Source organism: Suncus etruscus, chromosome 8, assembly GCF_024139225.1.
Source record: "Suncus etruscus isolate mSunEtr1 chromosome 8, mSunEtr1.pri.cur, whole genome shotgun sequence".
NCBI lineage: Eukaryota > Metazoa > Chordata > Mammalia > Eulipotyphla > Soricidae > Suncus > Suncus etruscus.
The window spans coordinates 38,251,407-38,277,756 of NC_064855.1; the positions used below are offsets into that span (position 1 = coordinate 38,251,407).

The 26,350-nt window shown below is 36.5% G+C and overlaps 1 protein-coding gene across 1 annotated transcript in view; it reads left to right on the forward strand.

The window, feature by feature from the left end:
• SGCG (sarcoglycan gamma) overlaps positions 1-26,350 on the forward strand; it is a 100,374-nt gene that overhangs the window by 13,929 nt on the left and 60,095 nt on the right. The window contains exons 2-3 of the mRNA XM_049778354.1: positions 1,179-1,373; positions 15,518-15,619. Of these exons, the coding sequence (XP_049634311.1) occupies positions 1,179-1,373; positions 15,518-15,619 (297 nt within the window). The remainder of the gene's footprint in view (positions 1-1,178; positions 1,374-15,517; positions 15,620-26,350) is intronic.

Here is a 26,350-nt window from a genome sequence, read left to right on the forward strand (position 1 = left end):
TCTGGCTATTGAAAATATCACTGCTATGAAAATAGGAGTGCAGAGGGCATTGCCATATTGTGTTTTTGTGTTCCTAGGATGTATCCCTAAGAAGAAATACCATTTCCATTTTATCTTGGTTCCCAATTATATTTCTGATAGAGGGTCTACACTTTACATCATGAGGTACTACATTTCTCTTCGATCTTCATATTGTAGTCCTAGCAATATTTTAAAAGTCTACTTCAAGGCTGAAGAGATAGTACAATGATAATTGTCTTGTGTACAGCTGGCCCAAGCCTGATACCTGGCACTACAAATGGGTACCAGAAAATCTCCAGGACTGATCCTTGAGTATAGAGCCAGGAGTAATGCCTAATAATTTTAAATGAATAACAAATAAAAAAGCTATTTAATAACTCTATTAGACTGGCAGTTTCTGTGAAATTCAATGAGTGGTAAGACTAGTAGATCACACAGGCAAGTTTCATATTGTTGGCACTATAAAGTGGATCAAAATTTGTTAGTCATTGGATAGTAATAATGGTAAGACATTGTAGTCAAGGAAAATAACACACTCAGTTTGTGTGTCAACTTTACTCATGAAGAAACAGTGGATTTACCATTAACAGTTTTAGACCTTTTAGATATTCACCAATGGCAGTGTCTAGATCTGCCTTTGTTGAGCTTGTGTATAGTCTCCATTCCAGCCATGATGCACCCTTTGTGAGGCTTCTGCAGGGTAGATGATAATGATAACTCACTGAATCTTTAAAAACTTGCTTCTGCATATGATAATGATAACTCACTGAATCTTTAAAAACTTGCTCATTTGACTACTTTAGGTCACTTTCCATTTGAATTTTAGAAGAATTTTGAGGAATATTTATATTTATAAAAGTGCTAAATCTGAAAATATGGTTAAATAATATTTAAAATATTTTGAATAACTGATTGATTACCATTATTAGTAACACAATCATATGTTTCAAAGAAATATTTGATTTTCTTTTTTAAGCTGTAAATTTATTACTGGTGTGAAAATACATGTTTTGTTAGACTTATAATAAGTGAGTTTTGTTAGACTCATAAGTATTAACAAATAAGGTTTTTTCTTCCTTTCTCTGTCTACCTTTCCTCACACTTCTTGCTTTCATCCTCTTACCCCTTTGATTACCAAAACTTTTTTTCCATAACAGATGGTACGAGAGCAGTACACTACAGCTACAGAAGGTACTCACATAGAAAGGCCAGAGAACCAGTATGTATACAAAATTGGCATTTATGGCTGGAGAAAACGTTGCCTCTACCTGTTTGTTCTTCTCTTACTCATCATTCTCCTCGTGAATTTTGCTCTAACAATTTGGATACTTAGAGTGATGTGGTTTTCACCAGTAAGTATTTTTTTATTTGGATAAGTGTGTTGTTTTCATGTTCTAGCATATACATTGATAAAAGTTTCCTTTCGTGTAATAACTAATGTTTGTTTCCTGTCTGAACCAAAGGTTTTAGTAATAAAATAAACACTTAACATTTTCTCTTTTTTTGCCTTTTATTCTCTGTGAACAATACAAAATACATATTTGAAACATTGTTTTTAATGCAATTTTCTTTTTTTTTATTTTATTTAAACACCTTGATTACATACATGATTGTGTTTCGGTTTTAGTCATGTAAAGAACACCACCCATCACCAGTGCAACATTCCCATCACCAATGTCCCAAGTCTCCCTCCTCCCCATAATGCAATTTTCTTATGTAAATATCTTTGTGATGAGAAAAATACATAAAATAATTCTGAACTTTTGGTTGATTCAGTCAAAATTGCTTAATGGAGGGCTGTAGAGATAGTGTAGTGGGTAGCGTGCTTGCCCTGCATGTGAGTTGTCCATGGTCCATCTCTGATACCACATCCAATTCCCCAAATAAATTATTGAATACAGTTTAATATTGTAAGTAGAGTCTAAGAGATAGCACAGTGGATGATGCCTGTGTCTGGCACCTGGCTGAACAGGCTTTGAGCTCTAGTACAACATGTGGTTCTCTAAGCCCACCAGAAATGATCCGTGAATACAGAGATAGGAGTAAATCCTGAACAACTACAGATGGAGTCCAAAAGCCTAATTAATTAATTAATTAAATTTAATGAATGAAATTCCAGAAGTCCTATAATTTATATTATATTTTGAATAGCATTGTGTTTCCAAGAGTGACTTTTTAAATACTCATTTAATGTATAATGTTAGAATTTTAAGAGAAATCATAGAAAGAAACAACTATAGCTGACATCACAAGTTAAATTATCTGCTCTCCACAGGCATCTTAATATATGATGTATGTACATGTGTGTCATAGTTCTGTAAACATAGATACATCATTTGCTTTGTTGATGTAATAGATAAATATTTTGTTTTTATATGCAAAGGTGTGAAAATATATTTAAATATATTATATAACAAATATAAATGTATTTACTATGTTAAATAGACAATGTGTTATAAATTTACAGTTTTATATGTCAATAATTGTATCATTATACATAATTCAGTCAAATTTAAGTAGGTATTTTGGAGAGTCAGTGTTTATAAAGCAATATTTTTTGTAGTATCACAGTAGTATTTATTGGCAGCTTCACTTTATGAATGTAGCACAACAGATTGTGTGTCCTTTTCTATATATCATCTATGTTTTACACAATCTTTTTTTTTTGGGCCACACCCAGTGACACTCAGGGGTTACTCCTGGCTATGTGCTCAGAAGTCGCTCCTGGCTTAGGGGACCATATGGGACACCGGGGGATCGAACCACGGTCCGTCCTAGGCTAGCGCTGGCAAGGCTAACCTTAACCTGGTAAGGCTAACCTTACCTCTAGCGCCACTATGCCGGCCCCTCATCTATGTTTTATATCTAAATTTAAAACATTGTGACATTTTGTTTTCTCCAAATTAATCAAAGTAGAAGTTTTTAGTGTAGAATTTTGGAAAATTCTGTGAGGAGAAGGCTCTGCATCAGCTTGCAAAAAAAAGAAAAAGTCCCAGAAATAATACTGCTAGTAAGAAAACTCCCAAAAGGGCTCTGAAGAAGAAAAAAAAAAAGCCACCTGAGTCCTGAAAGGACCAGATAGCCAGTTTTTCCAACTTCTATGACACCCATAACTGTGAGCTTTGTCATCTATCAGTGACCATAATACAGGGCTTGCATTCAAAACACATCCTCTGAATGAATAAAGGTGTATATTTAATTCAAACTTGTATGAATTGGTTTCATACATTGTATGTGCCTCTAAAGAAACACTATTTCATTTGACTTATAGCATTTGAAACAATCTTTAGGTATGTAAGTTTGTTTCTACCCTTTATAAAAAAAATTCAAATTAAGCTTTACACTTTACCAGTTTGAAAAATATCTTTGTTGTTTTTATGTATAAGACGATGTATTTTCTTAAATATTTACATGCCAAGAAGGTAACCTGTCTCTAAAAAAAACCTTTTCAAATGTTTAGAATCTGAAATGAGAGAGAGAGAAAAATGAAAGATATGTTGAACATGTAACAAAATAATTTATTTCTCTAGCCAAATTTGGTGTAAGAACCTTTATGCCACCTACACTGTCATTGGGAAAAAAATATGTTCCACATTAGTCAAGTTTAGTAAGGCTTTTTCTGTTTCATTCACAATAGCAATAATGTTATTATTGTAGGTGTTTTAAATTAGTTACTTTTGGAAAGGAAAATTTAGAAATTTCCAATGAAAAATTTTCTATTCATAACCTGTTTAGAAATAAAACAAAATAATATAGATTTCTACTGATTTTGCTCAGTCAAATGTTTCATAATTAAGTATTTATATAAGTTCAGTGGTGATATAACCAAATGAGTAGAAATTCAAAACTCAGAAAACATGTATATCTATAAAGATGACTATAGGAATTCTTTGAATACACAATTTTCTAAACTTTGTCTATTTTAACTGTTGCATTTAAAAGCTCTCAAAATAGGAGTGAAATTTATTGGTACTAACTTCATATAAAACTGACTATAAATGGACTGTGTCTTTTAAAACATTTCATTTAGGAGCCGGAAATAATAGTACAGTGCATAAGGCCTTGCACACTGTCAACCATTTTCTCCATTTCTAGTACGTAATATAGTATCCCAAGTCCTTCCAGAAGTGTTTCTTGAGCTCAGAGCCAGGAATACACGCTGCATCTAGCCAGATGAGGCCCCATAACAAAAAAATTTGATGTCTACTATATAATACCCAAGTCCTTACTAATACAACATTTGATTATTTTAATATGCTTTATTTACCAATTTTATGAGGGTTTTTTTGGGGGGGTTTGGGCCACACCCATTTGATACTCAGGGGTTACTCCTGGCTAAGCACTCAGAAATTGCCCCTGGCTTGGGGGGACCATATGGGACGCCAGGGGATCGAACCGCGGTGGCGATTTTTCCTTAGCTAGCGCTTGCAAGGCAGACACCTTACCTCTAGCGCCACCTCGCCGGCCCCTATTCACCAATTTTAGAAGAGTATATTTCTCTTACCAGATTTATAATATTTTGGTGATAATGAAAGTGCAGCATATTGAATACTAGTTCCATGATAATGTTATGAAAATTTATTTTCATGACAATAATTGTTAAAATGCATTTATATTGTAAATTTTATATAATTTTTAAACTTACTTGTTAAGCTAAGTAGATGACTAAAACAAAGTGCTTGCTTTGCATGCAGGAATACAGGACTCAAACTCAGCACTGCATGATCATCCAGGAATTGCTGGGAGTGACCCCAAAACAAAATATAGAAAGGTGTATATGTTTAGACTGGTGACAGAATTCTAAGAATGTCACCTTAAACAGGTGTGTTAAACATCTTGTGTTTTCCCTCCTTGATTGTAGGCAGGACTCTCCTGATTTGCTACTTGACAATAGAATAAAGATAAATGACAGATTTCTTATTCTACTAATCTTTCCTTTCTATTCATTTTTTATTGTTGTTGTTTTTAATTAAATAATGTCTTGATGTAAACACCGTGATTACAAACATAATTGTAATTGGGTTTCAGTCATAACAAGAAAACCCCCCTTCACCAGTGCAATCTTCCCATCACCAATGCCCCCATTTCTTCCCTTCCAACCCCCCAACTGCATTCGAGACTGGTCCTCTACATCCCTCACTCACTGACATTGTTATGATACTTCTTAGTGAAGTTATTTCTCTAACTGCACTCAGCACTCTTTGTAATGAGCTTCATATTGCGAGCCATTCCTACTACCCCTCAACTCTGGAAATTATTTCAAGTCTTTAATTTTTCTTAAAACCTATAGATAAGTGAGAATACTCTGTGTTTCTCTCTCTCCTTCTGACTTATTTCACTCAGGATAATAGATTCCATGTACAACCATGTATACGAAAATTTCATGACTTCATCTCTCCTGACAGCTGCATAATATTCCACTGTGTAAATTTACCTCAGTTTTTTTAGTTATTCATTTGTTGAAGGGAATCTTGGTTGTTTCCAGAGTCTAGCTATTGTGAAAAGTGCTTAGATGAATATAGGTGTGAGGAAAATATTTTTGTTTTAATTTTATGTACCTTCGGATTATATGCATAGGAGTGTTATAGATGGTTCAAATGGAAGCTCAATTTCCAGTTTTTTGGAGGAATCTCCATATTTTAAGGGCTGGACTAGATGACATTCTGACCAGCAATAAAAGAGTTCCTTTCTCTTCACATCCTCACCAGCACTGATTGTACTTGGTCTTTGTGATGTGTGCCAGTCACTGCAGTGTGAGATGGGACCTTATTGTTGTTTTGATTTGCATCTCCCTGATGATTAGTGATGTGGAACATTTTTTCATGTGCCTTTTGGTTATTTGTATTTCTTCTTTAAGAAATTATCTGTTCATTATTCTCCTCATTGTTTGATGGGGTTATATTTTTTCTTGTTAAGCTCTGTCAGTACTGTATATCTTTGATATTAGCCCCTTAGCTGATGGGTATTGGGTGAGTAGCTTCTCCCATTCTGTGGGTGCCTTTTGCATTACTTCCTTTGAGGTGCAGAAGCATCTCAGCTTAATATAATCCCATTTGTATATCTGCTTCAACTTGTTAGAGAGTGCTGTTTCTTCCTTAAAGACGTCTTTAGTTTCAGTGTCCTGGGGTGTTTTACCTACGTGTTGTTCTATATACCTTATGATTTCAGGTCTGATAGCAAGGTCTTTCATCCATTTGCATTTGATCTTGATGCATGGTGTTACTTGGACGTCTGCATTCATTTTGTTTTGCAAGTGACTGACCAGTTGTGCCAACAACACTTATTGAGATTTTCCTTGCTCCATATTGCATTTCTTGTCCCTTTATCAAAGATTAATTGATTGTATATCTGGGGAGCATTCTCTAAATACTCTAGACTATTCCACTGTTTGGAGGATATGTCATTATTCAAATGCCATACTGTTTTAATGACTATTGCTTTGTAATGCAATTTAAAGTTGGAGAAAGTGATGCCTCCCATATTCCTTTTCCCAAGGATTGCTCTACCTATTCTTGGGTGTTAATGTTCCAGATGAATTTCAGGAGTGTTTGATCCATATCTTTGAAGAATGTTATGGGTATTCTTAGAGGGATTTCATTAATTCTGTACAATGCCTTGGGGAGTATTGCCATTTTAATTATGTTACTACTCCAAATCCATAAGCAGGGTATATGCGACCACTTTTATTTCTTGAAGCAGGTTTTTGTAGTTTTCTTTGTATAAGTTCTTCACATATGTAGTTAAGTTGACACCAAGATATCTGAGTTTGTGTGGCACTAATATAAATGGAATTGTTTCTTATTATTCATTTCTTTTCTATCATTATTGGTGTATAAGAAGGCTATTGATTTTTCTGTGTTAATTTTGTATCCTACCACTTTGCTATGTGAGTCTATTGTTTCTCGAAGTTTTTTGGTACAATTTTTAGGGTTTTCTAAATATAGTATGTCATCTATAAACACTGACAGCTTGACTTCTTCCTTTAATATCTGGATGACTTTAATATTTTTCTGCCTAATCTCTATGGCAAGTACCTTCAGTACTATGTTAAATAGGGTTGGTCAGAGAAGGCAGCCTTGTCTTGTACCGGATTTTAGAGAAAAAGCTTTAATCATATCTCTGTTTATTTATTCCTGGACTATTGTATGTATATATAGTGTATATTCTATGTACCTCAGAAAAGTGCTATCATTCTGTATTTATTCTTCTTTTGGCTTACTGAGTTTAACATAATGTCTTGTAGATCCATCTATGTTGCTGCAAAATCCATGATTGTGTCATTTCTAACTTCTATGTATTATTCCATTGTAAATAAATACCACTTCTTCATGATCCAATCATCCATTGTTGGACATTGAGGTTGATTTCAGATCTCGGCTATTGTGCTGAGTGTTGCAATAAATAGTGGAGTGCATATATATTTTGGTATGAATATTGTTCCATATTGGGGATAGATACCCAGCAGTGTGATTGGTGGATCATATGGTAGCTCAATTCTAAGTTTTTCTAAGCACCTCCATACTATTTTCCATAGGGATTGGACTAGTGAACATTCCCACCAGCAGTGGATGAAAGTTCCTTTCTTACTACATCCATGCCAAAAGAGATTGGTCCTGTTATTTTTGATGTGTGCCATCCTCACTGATGTAATGTGGTACCTCATTGTTGTCTTGATTTGGATTTCCCTAATGACAAGTGATGGTGAACATGTTTTCATGTGTCTCAGGGCCATCTGTTTAGTCTTTATTGGAAAATTGTCTACTCGTTTCTGTTCCTTATTTTTCTATAGCTTTATTAGGTTTTGTAGAGTTCACCTTTCTGAGTGCTTTGTATATCCTAGATATCAGCCTTTATCTGATGTGTCGAGTGTGAATATTTTTCCCATTCTGTTAGCTGTCTTCTGGTTTTAGACAGTATTTTTCTTGACATACAGAAACTTTAGCTTGATGTAATCCCATTTATTCAGGTTTGATGATAGTACTCTTGCAATTGGCATTCCATCTTGAAAGACTGCTTTTGAGGTATATGTCTTGGAGTGTTCTTTCTATTACTTCCTCAATGAACTTTATAGATTTGGATCTGACTTTAAGGTCATTAATCCATTCTGAGTTGATTTTTGTGTAGGGTGTGAGGTATGGATCAATCTTTACTTTCTTACAGGTTGTTATCCAGTTGTTCCAACACCATTTGTTGAAGAGACCGTCTTTGTTCCATTTCAGGTTCTTGGATCCTTTGTCAAATATTAGTTGACCATATATTTGGGTATTTATTTCTGGATATTCTGTTTTAACCCACTAGTCTGCGACTCTGTTTTTGTTCCAGTACCATGCTGTCTTGATGACCATGTCTTTATAGTAAAGCTTCGGGTTAGATAAAGAAATGACACCCAGTTTCTTTTCTTTTTAGTATGGATTTTGGCTAGTCTAGGTCTTTTGTGGTTCCAGATGAACTTTATTATTGATTGTTCAAGTTCCTTAAAAAATTATGTCTGAATTTGGATAGGGATTGCATTGAATCTATATAGCAATTTAGTTAAGATAGACATTTTGATTATGTTGATTTTTCCTATCCATGAGTGAGGGATGTTCTTCCATTTCCTTGGGTCTTCTTCAATTTCTTTCTAAAGTGATTTGAAGTTTTCATGGTATAGGTTTTTCACTTCTCTTATCAGGTTGATTTTCAGTTACTTGATATTTTTTGATACTATTTTAAATGGGATCGACTCCTTAATGTCTTTTTCCTCTGCTTTGTTATATTTATAGAGGAATGCTATTGTCTTTTGTGTATTGATTTTGTATCTAGCCACTTTGCTGTATTGGCTTATTGTTTCTAGGAGTTTTTACAGTGGATTCTTTAGGGTTTACTATGTATATCATCATATCATCTGCAAATAGAGATAGTTTGACTACTTCTTTCCCTATCTGGATTCCTTGGATTCCTTTCTTTGGTCTGATTGCTATTGCTAGCACTTATAAAACTATGTTGATTAAGAGTGGAAAAAGCGGGCAGTCTTGCCTTGTTCCTGACCTTAGTGGGAAATTTTTCAGTTTTTCACCATTAAGGATAATGTTGACAGTAGGTTTTTAAAAGATAGCTCTAACTATCTTGAGGAGGGTTCCTTCCAGCCCTATTTTGCTGAGTGTTTTCAGCATGAATGGGTGTTGGATTTTGTCAAATATCTTCTCTGCACAACTGATGTGATCATGTGTTTTTTGTCTTTTTTCTTGTTGATGTAATGTATGTTGTTGATTGATACGCATATGTTGAACCATCCTTGCATTCCTGAGATGAAACCCATTTGGTCATAGTGTATAATCTTTTTTATGTACTGTTGAATTCGGTTTGCTAAGATTTTGTTGAGAATTTTTGCATCTATGTTCATTAGTGAGAATGGTCTATAATTTTTTTTCTTGGTGAGGTTTTTGCCATCTTTGGCAATGAGTGTGATGTTTGCCTCGTAAAATGAGTTAGGAAGGATTCCTGTCTTTTCAGTGGTTTGAAAGAGCCTAAGGAAAAGTGGTTCTCAGTCTTCTCGGAATGTTTGTTAGAATTCACCTGTAAAACTATCTGGACCTGGACTTTTGTTCTTGGGGAGTTTTTTGATTACTGATTCAATTTCCTCAGATGTGATTGGCCTGTTTAGGTTTTCTACATCCTCCTTTTCCAGAAGATGATACTCTTCCAGAAGTCTGTCAGCTTTTTCTGGGTTCTCTAACCTAACTGAGTATAGTTATTCATAGTAAGTTCTCACGTTGTGTTCAATATCTTGGGGTTCTGTTGTAATCTCAACCCTTTCATTTGTGATCCTGGTTATTTGGGTGATTTCCCTCTTTTTTTGGTGAGTCTTGCCAGTGGTTTATCTATCTTGTTCATTCTTTAAAAAAACCAACTCATGTTCTCAATGATTTTTTTGTTTTTCTAGTTTCTATGTTGTTTATTTCTGCTCTAGTTTTTATTATTTATTATCTTCTGATTGTGTTTGGGTTTTGTTGTTGTTGTTTTTTCAGCTCCTTAAGGTATTCCTTTAAACTATTTAATTTGTCATTTTCCTTTTTCCTGACATAGGCCAGTATTTCTATGAGTTTCCCCCTTATTATTGCTTTTGCTGTGTCCCACAGATTTTGATAGCTTGCCTCCTCATTATCATTAGTCTCAAGGAATCTTATTTATTCCTTGAGTTCCTTTTTGATACAGCTTTTGTTTAGTAGCATGTTGTTTAATCTCCAGGTGTTGGATTTTCTCCACAGTTTCTTTTTATAGTCGATCATGATCTCTGTTGCATAATGATCTGATAGGCTACTTCTGATAGTCCTTATTTTTGTGACTTTGTGTAAGTTAGATTTATATCCTAAGGCATGATCTATTCTAGAGAAGGTTCCATGTGCACTTGAAAAGAATAAGTATTCTGTTTTCTTAGGGTGGAGAGCCCTGTATAAGTCCACAATGCCCATTTCCTCTAGTTTCTCATTTAAGTCTCAAGTCTTTGCTGGTTTTCTGCATAGTGCATCTGTATAGTGATGATAGGGGAGTATTAAAATCCCCTATTACTATCACATTTCCCTCCTTGTGTTTCTCTATGTTTGTGAGCAAATGCCTTATATATTTTGCTGGCTCTACAGTCAGTGCATAGATATTGATCAGAGTTAGAATTCCTTGGTTTAAGGTTCCGCTGATCAATAAGTAGTGACCCTCTTGGTCTCTGATCAATTTCTTGAGGTTGAATGCAATTTGATCTGATATAAGAATGGCTGTCCCAGCTTTTATTTTTTTGTTTTCCATTGGCTTGAGTAATTGATTTCCATCCTTTTATTCTAAGCATGTGCCTATCCAATTCTGTTAGGTGTGTTTCTTGCAGGCAGCAGAAGTCTGGTTTTTGTTTTATGATCCAACCCCGTATTCTGTGTCTTTTAATGAGGGAATTTAGCCCATTGACATTTAAGAATATTATTGACAGAGTGGAATGTTGGGTTATTGTACTGAGTAGATTGGTTGTTGTTTGGATTGTGTAGTACCTCTATAAGAAGTTCATTTAAAATTGGCTTGGTTATTGCAAATAGTGTGAGATCTTTCTTGTCTGAGAATGTTTTTAGTCCTCCCTCCCATATGAATGAGAATTTTTCTGGGTAGAGAGGTTGGAGGTTTCTTTCATTCAGTACTTTGAATATGTAATTCCACTGTCTTCTTCTTGCTTGAATTGTTTCAAATGGGAGATTTGGTTTGATTCTTATGTTCTTTCCTTTGTACTTGAGGGATTTTTTAAGCCCTTATTGTTTTAAGAAATTCATCTTTCTCTTAATTTCATTTATTTTTTTGCTATTTGGATTACTATAAGTCTTGGTGTTGATTTGTTAGGATCCATTTTATTAGGAACTCTTTTTGCCTCTTAGATTTGTACCAGAGACTCTTTCCAGAGGATGGAAAAGTTTTCTACTATGATTTCCCTCACCACTTGTACTTCCCCTTTCTCTGTTTCCTCCCCTTCTGGTATTCCTATAATCCGTAGATTATTTCTTTTGTCTTTGTTTATTAAATATCTGACATTTTCATCAATGCCTTACCTCTTATTTCCTTATTGGCTTCTTTGTCGTTTTTGGTTTATAGTTTTTCTTCAAGTTCTTCTATGCGATTCTCCAACTGTCTAATTCTGCTATTATGGCTTGTTAGGTGTTTCTAATTTCCTTTAATTCCATTTGTATGGATTCTCTCATCTGCTGTAAAAGTTCATCTTTGAGTTGGTTGATTTGCTTATCAATGGATTTCTTGCAATCACTGGCTGGTGATTCTTTGATTTCTAATGTCATGGCTTTTAATGCCACATTTATGTCCCCATCTATTGGGATCATGTGCTTTGGTGGACTTGGTAACTTGCTAGTATTTCTTTCCATATCTCTGGCTGATAGTTTCTTTCTTCTTTGCTTTAGTTGGTTCAAAGTGTCTGCCCTTGTTCCTAGCCTTCCTATGTCACCTGTGGCGTGTGGGTGGGTCCTACTCTGGAGTGAGGCCCTAGGCAGGGAAGGTAAGAGTGGTTGCTGAAATTTGACCCTGCCCTCAAATCTCTACGATCTCGATACCTGTGAGAGGGTATAGTCCCCCCAGCTCTAATAATGGCAATCTTTGATAGCCTCATCTCAAATCTACCCCTAGTAGCTGTGAGATGAGCAGATCATCACCCACCCAGTTCCCCAGGCACTACTAATGACAACGACCAGCAGTATCATTGAGCTCTGCCCTAGGTTCCTGGGAGAGAAGCAGGTCACTGCCCGTCTGGGTACCCAGGCAACCGGCAGCCTCCCCTAAGGTCAACCCCCAGTATTTCCAAGGGAGACATGTTGCCACCCATCTGTCCCCAGGCATGCACCACAACCTTCCGGGTTCAAGACCCAGTACCAGTAGGGAAGGCAGGTCAGCACCTGTCCGTTCCCAGGTGTGCTAATGGTGCCTGCAGCCTCCTGAGATCAAACCCCAGTGCCTGCAGGAAAGGCTGGTAGGCACTTGTCCGTCCCCAGGCGTACCCTGAAGCCTCCCGAGTTCAAGCCCCAGTATTTGCGGGAGAGGCTGATTGGCGCTCATCTGTCCCCAGGTGTGCACCACAACCTCCCAGGTTCAAGCCCCAGTAGCAGCAGGAGCAGCAGGTCGGCACTTGTCCATACCCAGGTGTGCTAATTAATCAGGCCTTTCTAACTCCATATCTTGATATTTACACAGGTCATGGGACGAAGCCTAGGAAGTCTTTCTTTATAGTTCTAGAAGTTTTGTTCCATCACTGTTGTTGTAATCAGACTTTTATAGTTGGTGGTCTATAGGTCTTGCACAGATCCTAGGGAAAAGCCTGGAAAAAGAGTTTTAAAATATGATTCTGGAGATTCTATTTCCAGTTGTTACAGTCAGACTTCTGGGATGGGAGATCTTGGTTTTTGTACAGATTCTAGGCATAAGCCTAGGATAGGGTCTTTTTTATTGGTTCTAGGGTGAGTACTACCTACTACCCACTCTTGGCTGTCAATGTCAGTTTTTAGTAGTTGGTAATCTTGGTCTTTGCATAGATTTTTTTTTCTGATGTGTGCTTTCAAGGCTATAAATTTTCCTCTTAGTACTATTTTTGTTGTGTCTCATAAATTCTGATAATTTGTGTCTTCATGGTCATTTGTTTCCAGAAATGTTTTTATTTCCTTTTTGATTTCATCTCTGACCCACTTGTTCAGTAGTGAACTGTTTAGTTTCCAGGTGTTAAAGTTTTTCTTCTATGTTTCTTTGTAGTTCACATCTAATTTTAGTACCTTATGGTCTGTGAAGGTAGTTTGCACAATTTCTATTCTCTTGACATTATAGAGTCATGTTTTATGGCCCAGCATGTGCTATATTCTGAAGAATGACCCAGGTAAATTGGAAAAGAATGTGTATCCAGTTTTCTGGGGATGGGGTGCCTAATATATATCTACTAGTTCACTTTATTCCATTTCTCTCTTCAGAGCTAATATATTCTTGATGGTTTTTAATCTGGTTGATCTATCAAGTGGTGTCAGGGCAGTGTTGAGATCTCCCACTATTATTGTGTTGGAATTGATATTTTCTTTCGGTTTGTCAAGAGTTGTATTTTGCAGGTCCATCATTGAGTGCATATATGTTTAGGAGTGTGATTTCATGTAGTGTATATACTTTGATTAGTACAAAATGACCATATTTGTCCCTTATAACTTTTTTAATTCTAAAGTTTGTTTTATCTGACATTAATATGGCCACTCCAACTTTTTAAAGGGTGTTGTTTGCTTGGATGATTATTTCCAGCCTTTTATTTTGAGTCTATGCTTGTTTCGATTATTCATATGTGTTTCTTGTAGGCAGCAAAACATTGTCTTTTTTATTTATTTATTTACATAAAATTAAGAATTGATTGAATATTTAATTAAAAATAAAATAAAATTATAAATGAAACATTTAAGGAGAATTAGAGAAAATGTTGATAAATCAATTCAGCTCTTTTTTTTGGGGGGGGGCACACCTGGCATTGCTCAGGGGTTACTCCTGGCTGTCTGCTCAGAAAGAGCTCCTGGCAGGCACGGGGGACCATATGGGACACCGGGATTCGAACCAACCACCTTTGGTCCTGGATCGGCTGCTTGCAAGGCAAACGCCGCTGTGCTATCTCTCCGGGCCCCAATTCAGCTCTTTGATCCATTTTGCAACTCTGTGTCTCTTGACAGGTGTATTTAGTCCATTAACATTGAGAGAGATAATTTAGAGAGAATTTCTTTCTCATGAAAACCCCACCAACAATGACTTTGCAGATTTTTTCATATGTGCCATTCTTATTTGGCCAATATTTTTGTTTGATTTGGATTTTCCCAAATATGAGTGATGATAAGTACTTTTTCACGTGCCTGTTGACTATTCTTATGTGTTGCTGGGTAAATGTTTATCTCTTTGCCAATTAATGGATAGGGTAGTTGAATTTGATGTTGTTAAAATTTGTGAGTGCTTTATAGGGCTTATATATCAACCTTTTATTTGATATGTTGTTTGCATTATTTCTTATCCCATTTAATGTCTTTTTATTATAGCTTGAGTTTATTTTTCTATGCATGAAGCAAAAATTAATTGTATATTATTCCACTTATATGAGCTTCTCAGTATAGCAATGCTCATAATATATAGACAGTAGATAAGACAGTGCCAGGTTTTAGTAAATACAGAGAAATGGAAAGTAATGATCTAAAAGCCACAAAGTTTCAGTGTGGGAAGCTAAAAAGTTCTGAAGATAAATGGTAATCATTGTACCATAATGTTCACCTCACAAGTCCACTCTTTTTTGGCCACATCGATAGAATAAAAAGGTAGTGCATTTTCCTTTCATGCAGCCAACCCAGGTTCAAGTCCCTGGCATCCTATATGGTCACCTGAGCCTGCCAGGAGTGATTTCAGAGTGTTGAGCCAGGAGTAACCTGAGTGTCGCCAGGTGTGGCCCTAAAAATAAACAAACTAGCAAAACTCAACTTTTTTCTCTTAAATATTTTTATAATAGCTAGGCTAAGAATTTTTTCTTACAAGGAAGATTTTATTTCTTACATGGTGTGCATTTATTTATTTTCATCTTGGTTTTTGGGCACAGTTGATGACACTCAGAGGTTATTCCTGGCTATGAGCTCAGAAATTGCTCCTGGCTTGGGGGACCACATGGAATGCAGGGAGATCAAACTGCGGTTCATCCTATGTCAATGTGTGCAAAGCAAATGCCCTACCACTTGTGCCACAATTCTGGCCCTGCACATTTATTTTTTAAATAAAATTGACATTAAATTATATGCACTTTTTAAGTAATTGTATTTACATAAAATTAAGAATTGATTGAATATTTAATTAAAAATAAAAATAAAACATTTAAGGAGAAATAGAGAAAAATGTTGATAAATCAATGAAAATACGTGCTTAATTTGATTTGATACTTTGGAAATGAAAAAGAAAGCAATCAAAAACTACTTTATTACCTTGTTTTTAACAGACTGGAATGGGGCACTTACGTGTTACACAAGATGGACTTCGCCTGGAAGGTGAATCAGAATTTTTATTCCCACTATATGCCAAAGAAATACACTCAAGAATGGTAAGAAAATGATAAAACATTTAAATGATCTGTGCTTTGTGAAGAACAGTTGAAATCACTGTTTTAAAAAATAATTCTTAGCCTTATATGTGCACATATCCATGATATACTCTCTAGGAAAAACTTGACTGTTAGCTTCTAGAACATATCTTTATTCCATTCTCAATGATTGCCTTTTAATGTGCTTTAGTTAGATGTCTTAGTCATTTAAACTATAATAATTATTTGGAATTAAATACATACATCAAAAATAGCCCAAACTTATTTCTAATAGAGCATATAATTTAAAATTTTATTAAATTATAATTTAAATTTTAATCATATATTAATTTAAAAGATTAAAATGAATGTATTAATTTAAAAGATATATTAAATATCTTAAAGATATTTTAAATTCTAAGCGAAGTTTAGAAAAATTGTTTCGGTAGTATGCTTTGTACTGATTATACTAATTATAGTGATTATATAGTGATATTTAGGATTCTAAATAAAGCTAAATATTATTAAATGATGTATGACTTTGAAAGTAAATATGCTTTCAAAGAAGACATATAAATGACCAATGGATTCATGAGGGTATATTCTAATCTGTGATTATTGGTAAAATACAAAACAAAACAATAAAATCATAGAAAATGGCCTATATATTTATTTTTTTAATTTTTAATAAAATATGGAGAAAATGGAACCTCTTTCTTTGTGGGAGGGAGGTATGTAAGCTAGTTCTACCTTCATAAAGTACAGGTTTTTCCAAAAATTAAAAATAGGCAGTTGAAATGTTTGTATTAGGCCAGCTCCATAGACTCACTCTGACTTGAAAAATATATAAACCAAATCAAGAAAAGTCATGGATACACTGCCATGCAACTGAGAGCTGGCAATCTCAGGAGGAGAGAGCTGGCCAAGTCCCCACTCTGCTGAAGACATGCCTGCTGCAACTATCACTCATTATTGCTGCTTTGCCAAACTGCTCTGACCAAACTGACAGTATTTGGGCTGGTATCACCAGGACTTTTTTTGGAGTGAGTGTGGGCACCTTCTACACACAAAAACACATGCATGCGTGTGCACACACACTGCCATTTCATGCTTTTAGAAGACCTGGCAGCTATAATCATACTCAAAAGCCAAAGTAGCAACAATAGTTTTTTGAATTCGTGGACCACAAATTCATTTGCTCAACATGGCCATCATCTTATGGACATGCCAGTTTAGATGCCAATGCATACTCAGCTGAAATCAATATTCAGAAACAATTGAATTAACAAAATGGTCAGTTAGCAACAAAACCCTAGAAAACTTTCTGATAATGACTTAATAACCTCATTGGATATACAATAATTTTCAAAAATGTGCTTGCACTGTACTTCATTTTCCTCCCTACTCTTTCTTCTTTTTTGTTCTCTTTCTAGTTTTTAATTAATTTATTTATTTAAAGAAAATGTATCACATAGTTGACATAACTGATCATATTACAATTGGTTCAGGATGACAGAAGGTGAAATAATTAAAAAATAGTAAGAAAATAGAAAATCTGAAAAGAAAAAAGAATTTGAGAAAGGAGTTTATTGGCAGTTATATTAATGAAAATTATTGTATCACCAATAAAGTCATTAATACAATAGCAGAAGGATTAGTATGCTCTTTTTTAAAGATATACACTAGAAAACAAGGTGTGTGTGTGTGTGTGTGTGTGTGTGTGTGTGTGGCAGAGTTTGCATAGGCACAGCAAAATATGGAAGAGATTGGAAGAAAAAACCTTTGGCCTAAAAATAGGGAGACCTTACCCCTGAAGAATTTTGGAAAAAGTCTAGCTCCGGACTGCAGGCATATTAGGTTGTCCAACTCCTTTGTCCTTCTCTGTAATCCCAGTAAGAGTTCTTTACCATCTCAGTTGTTGCTGTCAGGTTTCTGTAGTTATAGATCCTGGTTTCTGTACAGGTCTTACCAGGTGGTGTTTAGCATCTTCTGGTTTTATCTAATCATTAGGTAGCATTGCAGAGAATTCTGCCCTAAAAACAGATTGTTGCTGTTCCTAGGTTGTCAGGGTGTCATAAGAACCATCTTTGGAGTAAGTCAGTGCCATGGCAGTGGCCTTTCTTGGTAGAATTTCTATTCCTGGTGGTGATGTAGAAAACCATGTTTGTTTCTGTAGATTGTATACATGGTTCAGAGGTGATTGATCAATGACCAATGGACTGAAGTCTAAGCCATGTTTCAGGATGTAAGGTCCCACTACAGTATAAAATGTTGTGTTCCTATATCTATTAGATAAGAACTTGTTTGTATCTGTAAACTTTTCCCATTTTAATGTGCTTATGCAAAAAAGAATAATGCCACAAGGTATTACTATTGTACGTGGGGGCCAAGGTATCAGGACCAACAATTCCCATAACCATTTTCTTACATAAAGCAAAGACTTTTATACAAGAATTCCATATTAACCAGATCTTGAGGATAGGGGAACTTGCTGCTATCTAAGAAAATATTTTATTTTCTCTGATTTTACCTCAGACCCCCTGGTTGTTGAGTAGTAGGCTGTTTAGCTTTCATGTGTTAAAGTTTTTCTTCTGTATCCCTTTGTAGTTCACATCTAATTTTGAAGCCTTGTGGTCAGCAGTGTTAGCCTGCAAAATTTCTATCATCTTGATTTTATGGAGGTATGCTTTATGTGCCAGCATGTGGTCTATCATGGAGAATGACTCATGTACATTGGAGAAGAATGTGTATCCAGGTTTTTGGGGGTGGAGTGTCCTATATATATATATATATATATATATATATATATATATATATATATATATATATTTAGATGTGTTTCTTGTAGGCAGCAGAAGGTTGGATTCATCTTTTTGACACATTTTGCTACTCTGTCTCTTAGTTGGTGAATTTAGTCCATTGACATTGAGGGAGATGATTGTCATAGGATTTAATGTGATCTTTGTAAATAAGTTTGCTGTGTTTGTTTGTCTCTCTTGTCTTAAAGTAGACCCGTCAGTTTTTCCTTTAAGGCTGGTTTTGCATCTGTGAAGTTTTTGAGCTGTTGCTTATCCATGAAACTATGTATCCTTTCTTCAAACCTAAATGAGAGTCCAACTGGGTGCAGTATTTTAGGTGATGCCTCCATTTTATTCAGTCTTTTCATAATATCCCACCACTGCCTTCTGGTCTTGAGAGTTTCTTGTGATATGTCTGCTGTAAGTCTTAACGATGCTCCTTTGAATATAATTTCCTTTTTTGATCTTGCTGCTTTCAGTATTCTATCTCTATCTGTGGGATTAGTCATTGAAACTAGGATGTGTCTTGGAGTCAATGAGTATTAGGCGAATAATTTCTCCCACTCAGTGGGTGGCCTTTGTATTCTGGGCACTATCTCCTTTGAGATGCAGAAGCTTCTCAGCTTAATATAGTCCCATCTGTTTATCTCTGCTTACACTTGTTTGGAGAGTGCTGTCTCCTCCTTAGAGATGTCTTTAGTCTCAATGTCCTGGAGTGTTTCACCTACATCTTGTTCTATATACCTTATAGTTTCAGGTTTGATATTAAGGTCTTTAATCCATTTGGATTTTACCTTTGTACATGATGTTAGTTGGGGGTCGAGTTCGCTTTTTGCAAGTGGCTAACCAGTTGTGCCAATACCACTTGTTGAATAGGCTTTCCTTGCTCCATTTAGGATTTCTTGCTCCTTTATAAAAAGCAAGGTGGTAGGCTCCATTCTAGGAGCAATACAACGACCAAGAACACCAACTACAGAAGATGGATTAAAATGACACTGAAGAAGCATAACTGCTAGAACCACAAAGAAAGACTTCATAAACTCCATTCCCTGAGCTGCACAGCCACCAAGATCTCTAGAAACAGATGTCTGATTTTACCATCCAAGACAAAGCAGAAGTCTTCCGCACACCATGAAAGTTGCAAGGGGAGAGTAAATGATCATGCAAGAAGTCTAGAATTAATCCCATGACAGTATACTTCAAGGGTGGAGAAACCCTGTATCTCCTAGGTCAAGGGAATTCCCTCTACAATATCCCCAGTAGTTACTGTGCCTATGCAGGGGGATAAAGAAAAGGAGAAAAAAAGAAGCACAAAACAATCGTTTTGCCATATGTTTATTTATAGATTGATCGATTTTTTTTTGGCGTCTCTGTTTTGGTGTGGAGACTATGGTTGATATCTCCAATATTATTTTATATTATTTTGTCTTGTCTTTCTCTTTCTTTTTGCACTCGAGCATAGATTTGATTTCAGAACTGAGATTACTGTGTGGTTGCCTGTCTTTACTGCTGTAGGTACTCACCGGATATTTAATTCGATATTTTTTCTGTATTGTTGTGGTATCTCAATTACCTTTTTCACGTCCTCTCTCAAACTGAGGTTGGAAGCCTATAGAGGGACTCTGCCCATTTTCAGTGTATTTGACTTTAGACTTTTTTTCCTCTTATTTTGTACCCCAATCTATTGCTTTTCTTTCCTTCAAACAAAACCACATACCTCGATTTTTCCAGCTCTTCCTCTAAAATAGAGGGGGAAACAAGGGAGGGTTCCAGGACCAAACAGATATGTAATCACTAATAGTAAGCCAGTCAAAGAGGGGTCTACCTACTCTAGCAGCCCGGGAGTTGATGGTGGGGTATATGGGTTGTAGAAAGGGAACTGGAATGGGGGGAGGACATAGTTGGAGTTGAGTTTTTCCCTGATTCAATGTTAATATATACCTAAAATACTACAGTGAAAGATATGTAAGCCATTATGGAAAAAAATTGTGTTTTTAATCAGAAACTTTCTTTGACTTACATGTATTATTATATCAATTATATTATATATTATGTTATGTTATATATTATGTTATGTTATTTTACCTCATTATGTTAATCAATTTTGTCTCTTGAATAAATTCTTACAATAAAAAATAAAAGCAAAAATAAACAAAAAATAAAAGCTATAAAACAAACAAACAAAAAAACTAGGTGGTTATATGTCTGAGGAACATTCTCTGAGTACTCAAGCCTAGTTCACTGCTCTGAAGGTCTGTATTCCAATACCATGCTGTTTTTTATAACTATTGCTTTGTAAATACAGCTTAAAATTGGGGAAAGTAATGCCTCCCATATTCATTTTCCCAAGGAGTGCTTTAGCTATTCAAGGTTGTTTATTGCTCCAAATGAATTTCAGAAGTGTTTGATCCACTTCTTTGAAGAATGTCATGAGTATCTTTAGAGGAATCGCACTAAATCTGTATAATGCTTTTGGAAGTATTGCCATTTTAATGATGTTGATCCTGCCAATCCAATGTGTTTCCATTTCTGCCTGTCCTCTCTTATTTCTTAGAGCAGTGTTTTATAATTTTCTTTGTATATATCCTTCACATCTTTAGTCTAGTTAACTCAAAGATATTTGAATTTGTGTGCACTAATGTGAATGTGATTGTTCTCTTAATGCCCATTTCTTCCCTATCATTATTAGTGTATAAAAAGGCCATTGATTTCTGTGTGTTCATTTTGTAGCCTGCCACCTTGCTATATGAATTAATTATTTCTAGAAGCTTTTTGGTAGAGTCTTTAGGGTTTTCTAAGTAGAGTATCATGTCATCTGCAAACAGTGAGAGCTTGACTTCTTCCTTTCCTATCTGATTCCCTTGATATCTTTTTCTTGCCTAATCGCTATAGCAAGTACTTCCAGTACTATGTTGAATAGAAGTGGTGAGAGAGGACAGCCTTGTCTTGTACCATAATTTAGAGGGAAGGCTTTTAGTTTTTCTCCATTGAGGATAATATTTGCCACTGGCTTGTGGTAGATGGCCTTAACTATATTGAGAAAGGTTTCTTTTATTTCTATTTTGCTGAGAGTTTTGATCAAGAATGGGTGTTGAACCTTATCAAATGCTTTTTCTGTATCTATTGATATGACCATGTGATTTTTATTTTTCTTGTTGTTTATGTTGTGTATTATGTTGATAAATTTATGGATGTTAAACCAGCCTTGCATTCCTGGGATGAAACCTTTTTGACCAAAGTGAATGATATTCTTGATGAGGCACTGGATCCTGTTTGCCAGGATTTTGTTGAGGATCTTTGCATCTGTGTTCATCAGGAATATTGGTCTGTAATTTTCTTTTATGGCAGCATCTCTATCTGGTTTTGGTATTATGGTGATGTTGGCTTCATAAAAGCTATTTGGAAGTGTTCCTGTTTTTTCGATTTCATAAAAGAGTTTTATGGTAGTAGTAACCAGGATTGGTAGTAGTTCCTCATGAAAGGTTTGAAAGAATTCATTTGTGAATCCATCAGGGCCTGGGATTTTGTTTTTGGACAAAATTTTGATTACATCTTATTTTTTCAACCGTGGAAGGTTATATGAGTTCAAAAATTTATACATTTTGTCCAGGTTCTCATATTTAGTGGCATAAAGTTTCTCAAAATATTCTCTGAATACCCTTTGAATCTCTGCAGTATCTGTAGTGATCTCCCCCTTTTCATTTCTAATACATGTTATGAAGTTTCTCTCTCTTTTGCTTTTTGAGTTTTGCCAATGGTCTATCAATCTTGTTTATTTTTTCAAAGAACCAACTTCTGCTTTCAGATTGTTTTTTGGGTTTTTATTTCATTGATTTCTGCTCTCAGCTTTGTTATTTCCTTCTATCTCCCTATTTTTAGTTTCTTTTGTTGATCATTTTCTAATTCTATAAGCTGCATCATCAAGCTATTCATGTATGCTCCTTCTTCCTTCCTGATGTGTGCTTGCAAAGCTATAAATTGTCCTCTCAGTACTGCTTTTGCTGTATCCCATAGGTTCTGATAGTTTGTGTGTTCATTGTCATTTGTTTCCAGGAAATATTTGATTTCTTTTTTGATTTTATCTCGGACCCACTGGTTGTTCAGTAGTAGACTATTTAATTTCCTGGTGTTAAATTTTTTTCTTCTGTGTCCCTTTGTAGTTCAAATATAACTTCAGAGCCTTGTGGTCAGCAAAGGTAGCATGCAAAATTTCTATCTACTTGATTTTATGGAGGTATGTTTTATACGCCAGCATGTGGTCTATCCTGGAGAATGACCTGTGTATGTTGGAAAGAATGTTTATCCAAGTTTCTGAGAATGGAGTGTCCTATATATATCTACTAGGCCTTTTTCTTTCATTTCTCTTTTCAGGTCTAGTATATTTTTGTTGGGTTTTAAATTCGTTGACCTATCAAGTGTTGACAAGCCTGTTTTGAGGTCTCATACAATTATTGTGTTATTATTGATATTCTTTTTCAGATTTTTCAACAATTGTATTAAATACTTTGCTGGTCCCTCATTGGGTGTGTATATTTTTAGGAGAGTGATTTCTTCCTGCTGTACATATCCCTTGATTAGTACATAATATCCATCTTTGTCCCTTACAGCTTTTCTGAGTATAGAGTTTGTATCATCTGATATTAATATGGCCACCCCGCCTTTTTAAGGGTGTTGTTTGCTTGAATAATTTTCCTCCAGCCTTTGATTTTGAGTCTATGTTTATTCTGACTATTCAGGTGTATTTCTTGTAGGCAGCAGAATGTTGGCTTTAGTTTTTTTCATCCATTTCGTCACTCTGTGCCTCTTAATGGGGGCATTTAGTCCATTGACATTGAGAGAAATAATTGTCATGGGATTTATTGCCATCTTTGCATAGAAATTTGGTGTGTTTTTGTTTGTCTTGTCTTTAGAATAGATTTTTTAGTATTTATATTAAGGCTGGTTTTGAGTTTGTAAAGTTTTTGAGCTGTTGTTTATCTGTGAAGCCATGTAATCTTCCTTCAAACCTGAAAGTGAGTTTTGATGGGTGCAGTATTCTAGTTGAAGCATATATTTCATTGAGTTTTGTCACTATATCCCTCCACTGTCTTCTGGCCTTGGTTGTTTCTGGTGACAGGTCTGCTGTAAATTTCAAAGATGCTCCCTGGAATGTTATTTCCCTTTTTGATCTTGCTGCTTGCAGTATTCTATCTGTGGGATTCATCATTGTGACTAGGATGTATCTTGGGGTGTTTCTCCTGGGGTCTTTTTTAGCTGGTACTCTTTGGGGATGCAGGATTTGGTCACATGTTTTCTTTACCTTTGGTAGTTTCTCTGTGTAGATGTTCTTGACTGTTGATTCTTCCTGGAGATTTTCTTCTTGGGTCTCTGGGACTCCAATGATTCTAAAGTTGCTTCTATTGAGCTTATCAAAGACTTCTATTTTCATCTTCATATTCTTTGAGTAATTGTTCCATTGTCTGATCATATGCTTTAAGGCTTTTTTCCCTCATTGGGTGTGTAAAGTTGTTATGCATTGAATTTTCCAGCGTACTAATTCTATCCTCAGCTGCTTTTAACCTGTTTAAAAACTCATTCATTATGTTCTTTAATTTGTCTACTGAGTTTTTCAGATCTGCTATTTGACCTGATATTTCAGTTTTGAGTTTTCTGATTTTTATCTTCATATTCTCTTGATTTTTATTAGTATTCTGATCTATACTTTATTTGAGTTCTGTGATCATCCTCCATATTTCTTCTCTAGACTCCATTTCTGAAAGACTGCTTAGGTGGTTGGCCATTGTTGGGGCATCAGAGTTTCTATCTTGATTCTCTATGGCTGATGTTGGTCTGTGTAGTTTTCCCATTGTTACACTTATACTGTGTGTTTTTTCTACGTATTTTGGTGGTATTCATTGGCTAGGTGGAGTGCGCGGCTGCGAAGCGAAGTGGAGAGGCCACGTTCCTCTGCTTTGACCCCTTATAGGTGGGCTTAAGGGGGCCAGCAGAGTCAGCTTTATCCACAACTCCAGCCCAGAAAAACTCACCTCAGCTTAGGCAAGCTGTCAGGGGATGAATGCCAGAGAAGATCAAAGTTCTCAGGTTGAAGCAAGCCGCAGGAAGCTCCAAATTGTCTGCCAAGCTTAAGAGGCTCAGCAGAGTCTGTCTTATCCACAAATCCGGCCCGGAAAGACTCACCTCAACAAGGCATGCCCTCAGGGGATTAATGCCGAGGAAAATCAAAGTTCCCAGGTTGAAGTAACCTGGGGAAAGCCCAAAAATATCTGCCAAGCTTAAGGGGCCCAGCAGTCAGCTTTATCTGCAACTCTGGCCCGGAAAAACTCACCTCAGCTGGGGCAAGCCGTCAGGGGATGAATGCCAGAGAAGATCAAAGTTCCCAGGTTGAAGCAAGACAGGGGAAGCCCCAAAATGTCTGCTGAGCTTAAGGGGCCCAGAAGAATCTGTCTTAGCCACAACTCCAGCCCAGAAAGACACACTTCAGCCAAGGCATGCCCTCAGGGGATGAATGCCAGAGAAGATCAAAGTTCCCAGGTTGAAGCAAGCTGGGGGAAGCCCCAAAATGTCTGCCAAGCTTATGGAGCCCAGCAGTCAGCTTTATCCACAACTCTGGCCTGGAAAGACTCACGTGAGCTGTGGCAAGCCATCAGGGGATGAATGCCAGAGAAGATCAAAGTTCCCAGGTTGAAGTAAGCTGGGGAAAGCCCCAAAATGTCTGCCGAGTTTATGGGGCCCAGCAGTCAGCTTTATCCATAACTCTGGCCTGGAAAGACTCACCTCAGTCGAGGCAAGCCGTCATGGAATGAATGCCAGAGAAGATCAAAGTTCCCAGGTTGAAGCAAGCTGGGGGAAGCCCCAAAATGTCTGCCGAGCTTATGGGGCCCAGCAGTCAGCTTTATCCATAACTCTGGCCTGGAAAGACACACCTCAGCTGAGGCAAGCCTTCAGGGGATAAATGCCAGAGAAGATCAAAGTTCCCAGGTTGAAGTAACCTAGGGGAAGCCCCAAAATGTCTGTCGAGCTTAAGGGGCCCAGAAGTCAGCTTTATCTGCAACTCTGGCCCGGAAAGACTCACCTCAGCTGGGGCAAGCCGTCAGGGGATGAATGCCAGAGAAGATCAAAGTTCCTAGGTTGAAGCAAGCCGGGAAAGCCCCAAAATGTCTGCTGAGCTTAAGGAGCCAAACAGAGTCTGTCTTAGCCACAACTCCGGCCTGGAAAGACACACCTCAGCCAAGGCATGCCCTCAGGGGATTAATGCCGGAGAAAATCAAAGTTCCCAGGTTGAAGCAACCTGGGGGAAGCCCCAAAATGTCTGCCGAGCTTAAGGGGCCCAGCAGAGTCTCGTAATGGGTTTATTGGCTAGAAGATGTGTACAGCCATGAAGCGAAGTGAAGTGGTTGCTCTTCTGGCCTCACCTTTGTGGGCGGAACCATCCTATCTTTGTGATTGACCCTGAAGAGCTTATGTTTGCTGGGGTCTTCTTAGACTGATGCACACCAGAAACAGGAAATCAGGAAGGAGTGCAGGTGTAGCTCTTTATAGTGTCCCTTTTGTGCCCAAACACAGGCAGGGACCAGCCACATTGTTTTTGCTCAGAAACAGCCTACCTCTGTGATGGGCACTGAGAGCTTCTCTTCCAGGTCATTGATTCTGTCCTCAACTGATGTTACTCTATTGCATAAGATTTCTAGTGAGGTTTCACTTTGCCTACCAAAAATTTTAGTCCTGTTATTTTAGTTTGGATTTTTCTCATTTTTATTTTTATATCCTCTTGATTCTCATTTGTGGTTTGTTTAGTTTGTTTTATTCTTTCTGTTCTAGGAGGGTCCTACCTATTTCTTTGCTAAAGTACTTATATGTGGTCAGCACGTTTCATGTCATCAGTGCTGCCATCTTCATTCTCTATGCATGGTGGAAGCTTGTGTTGTTTCCCCCATTCTCACGCTTGTAATGTAAT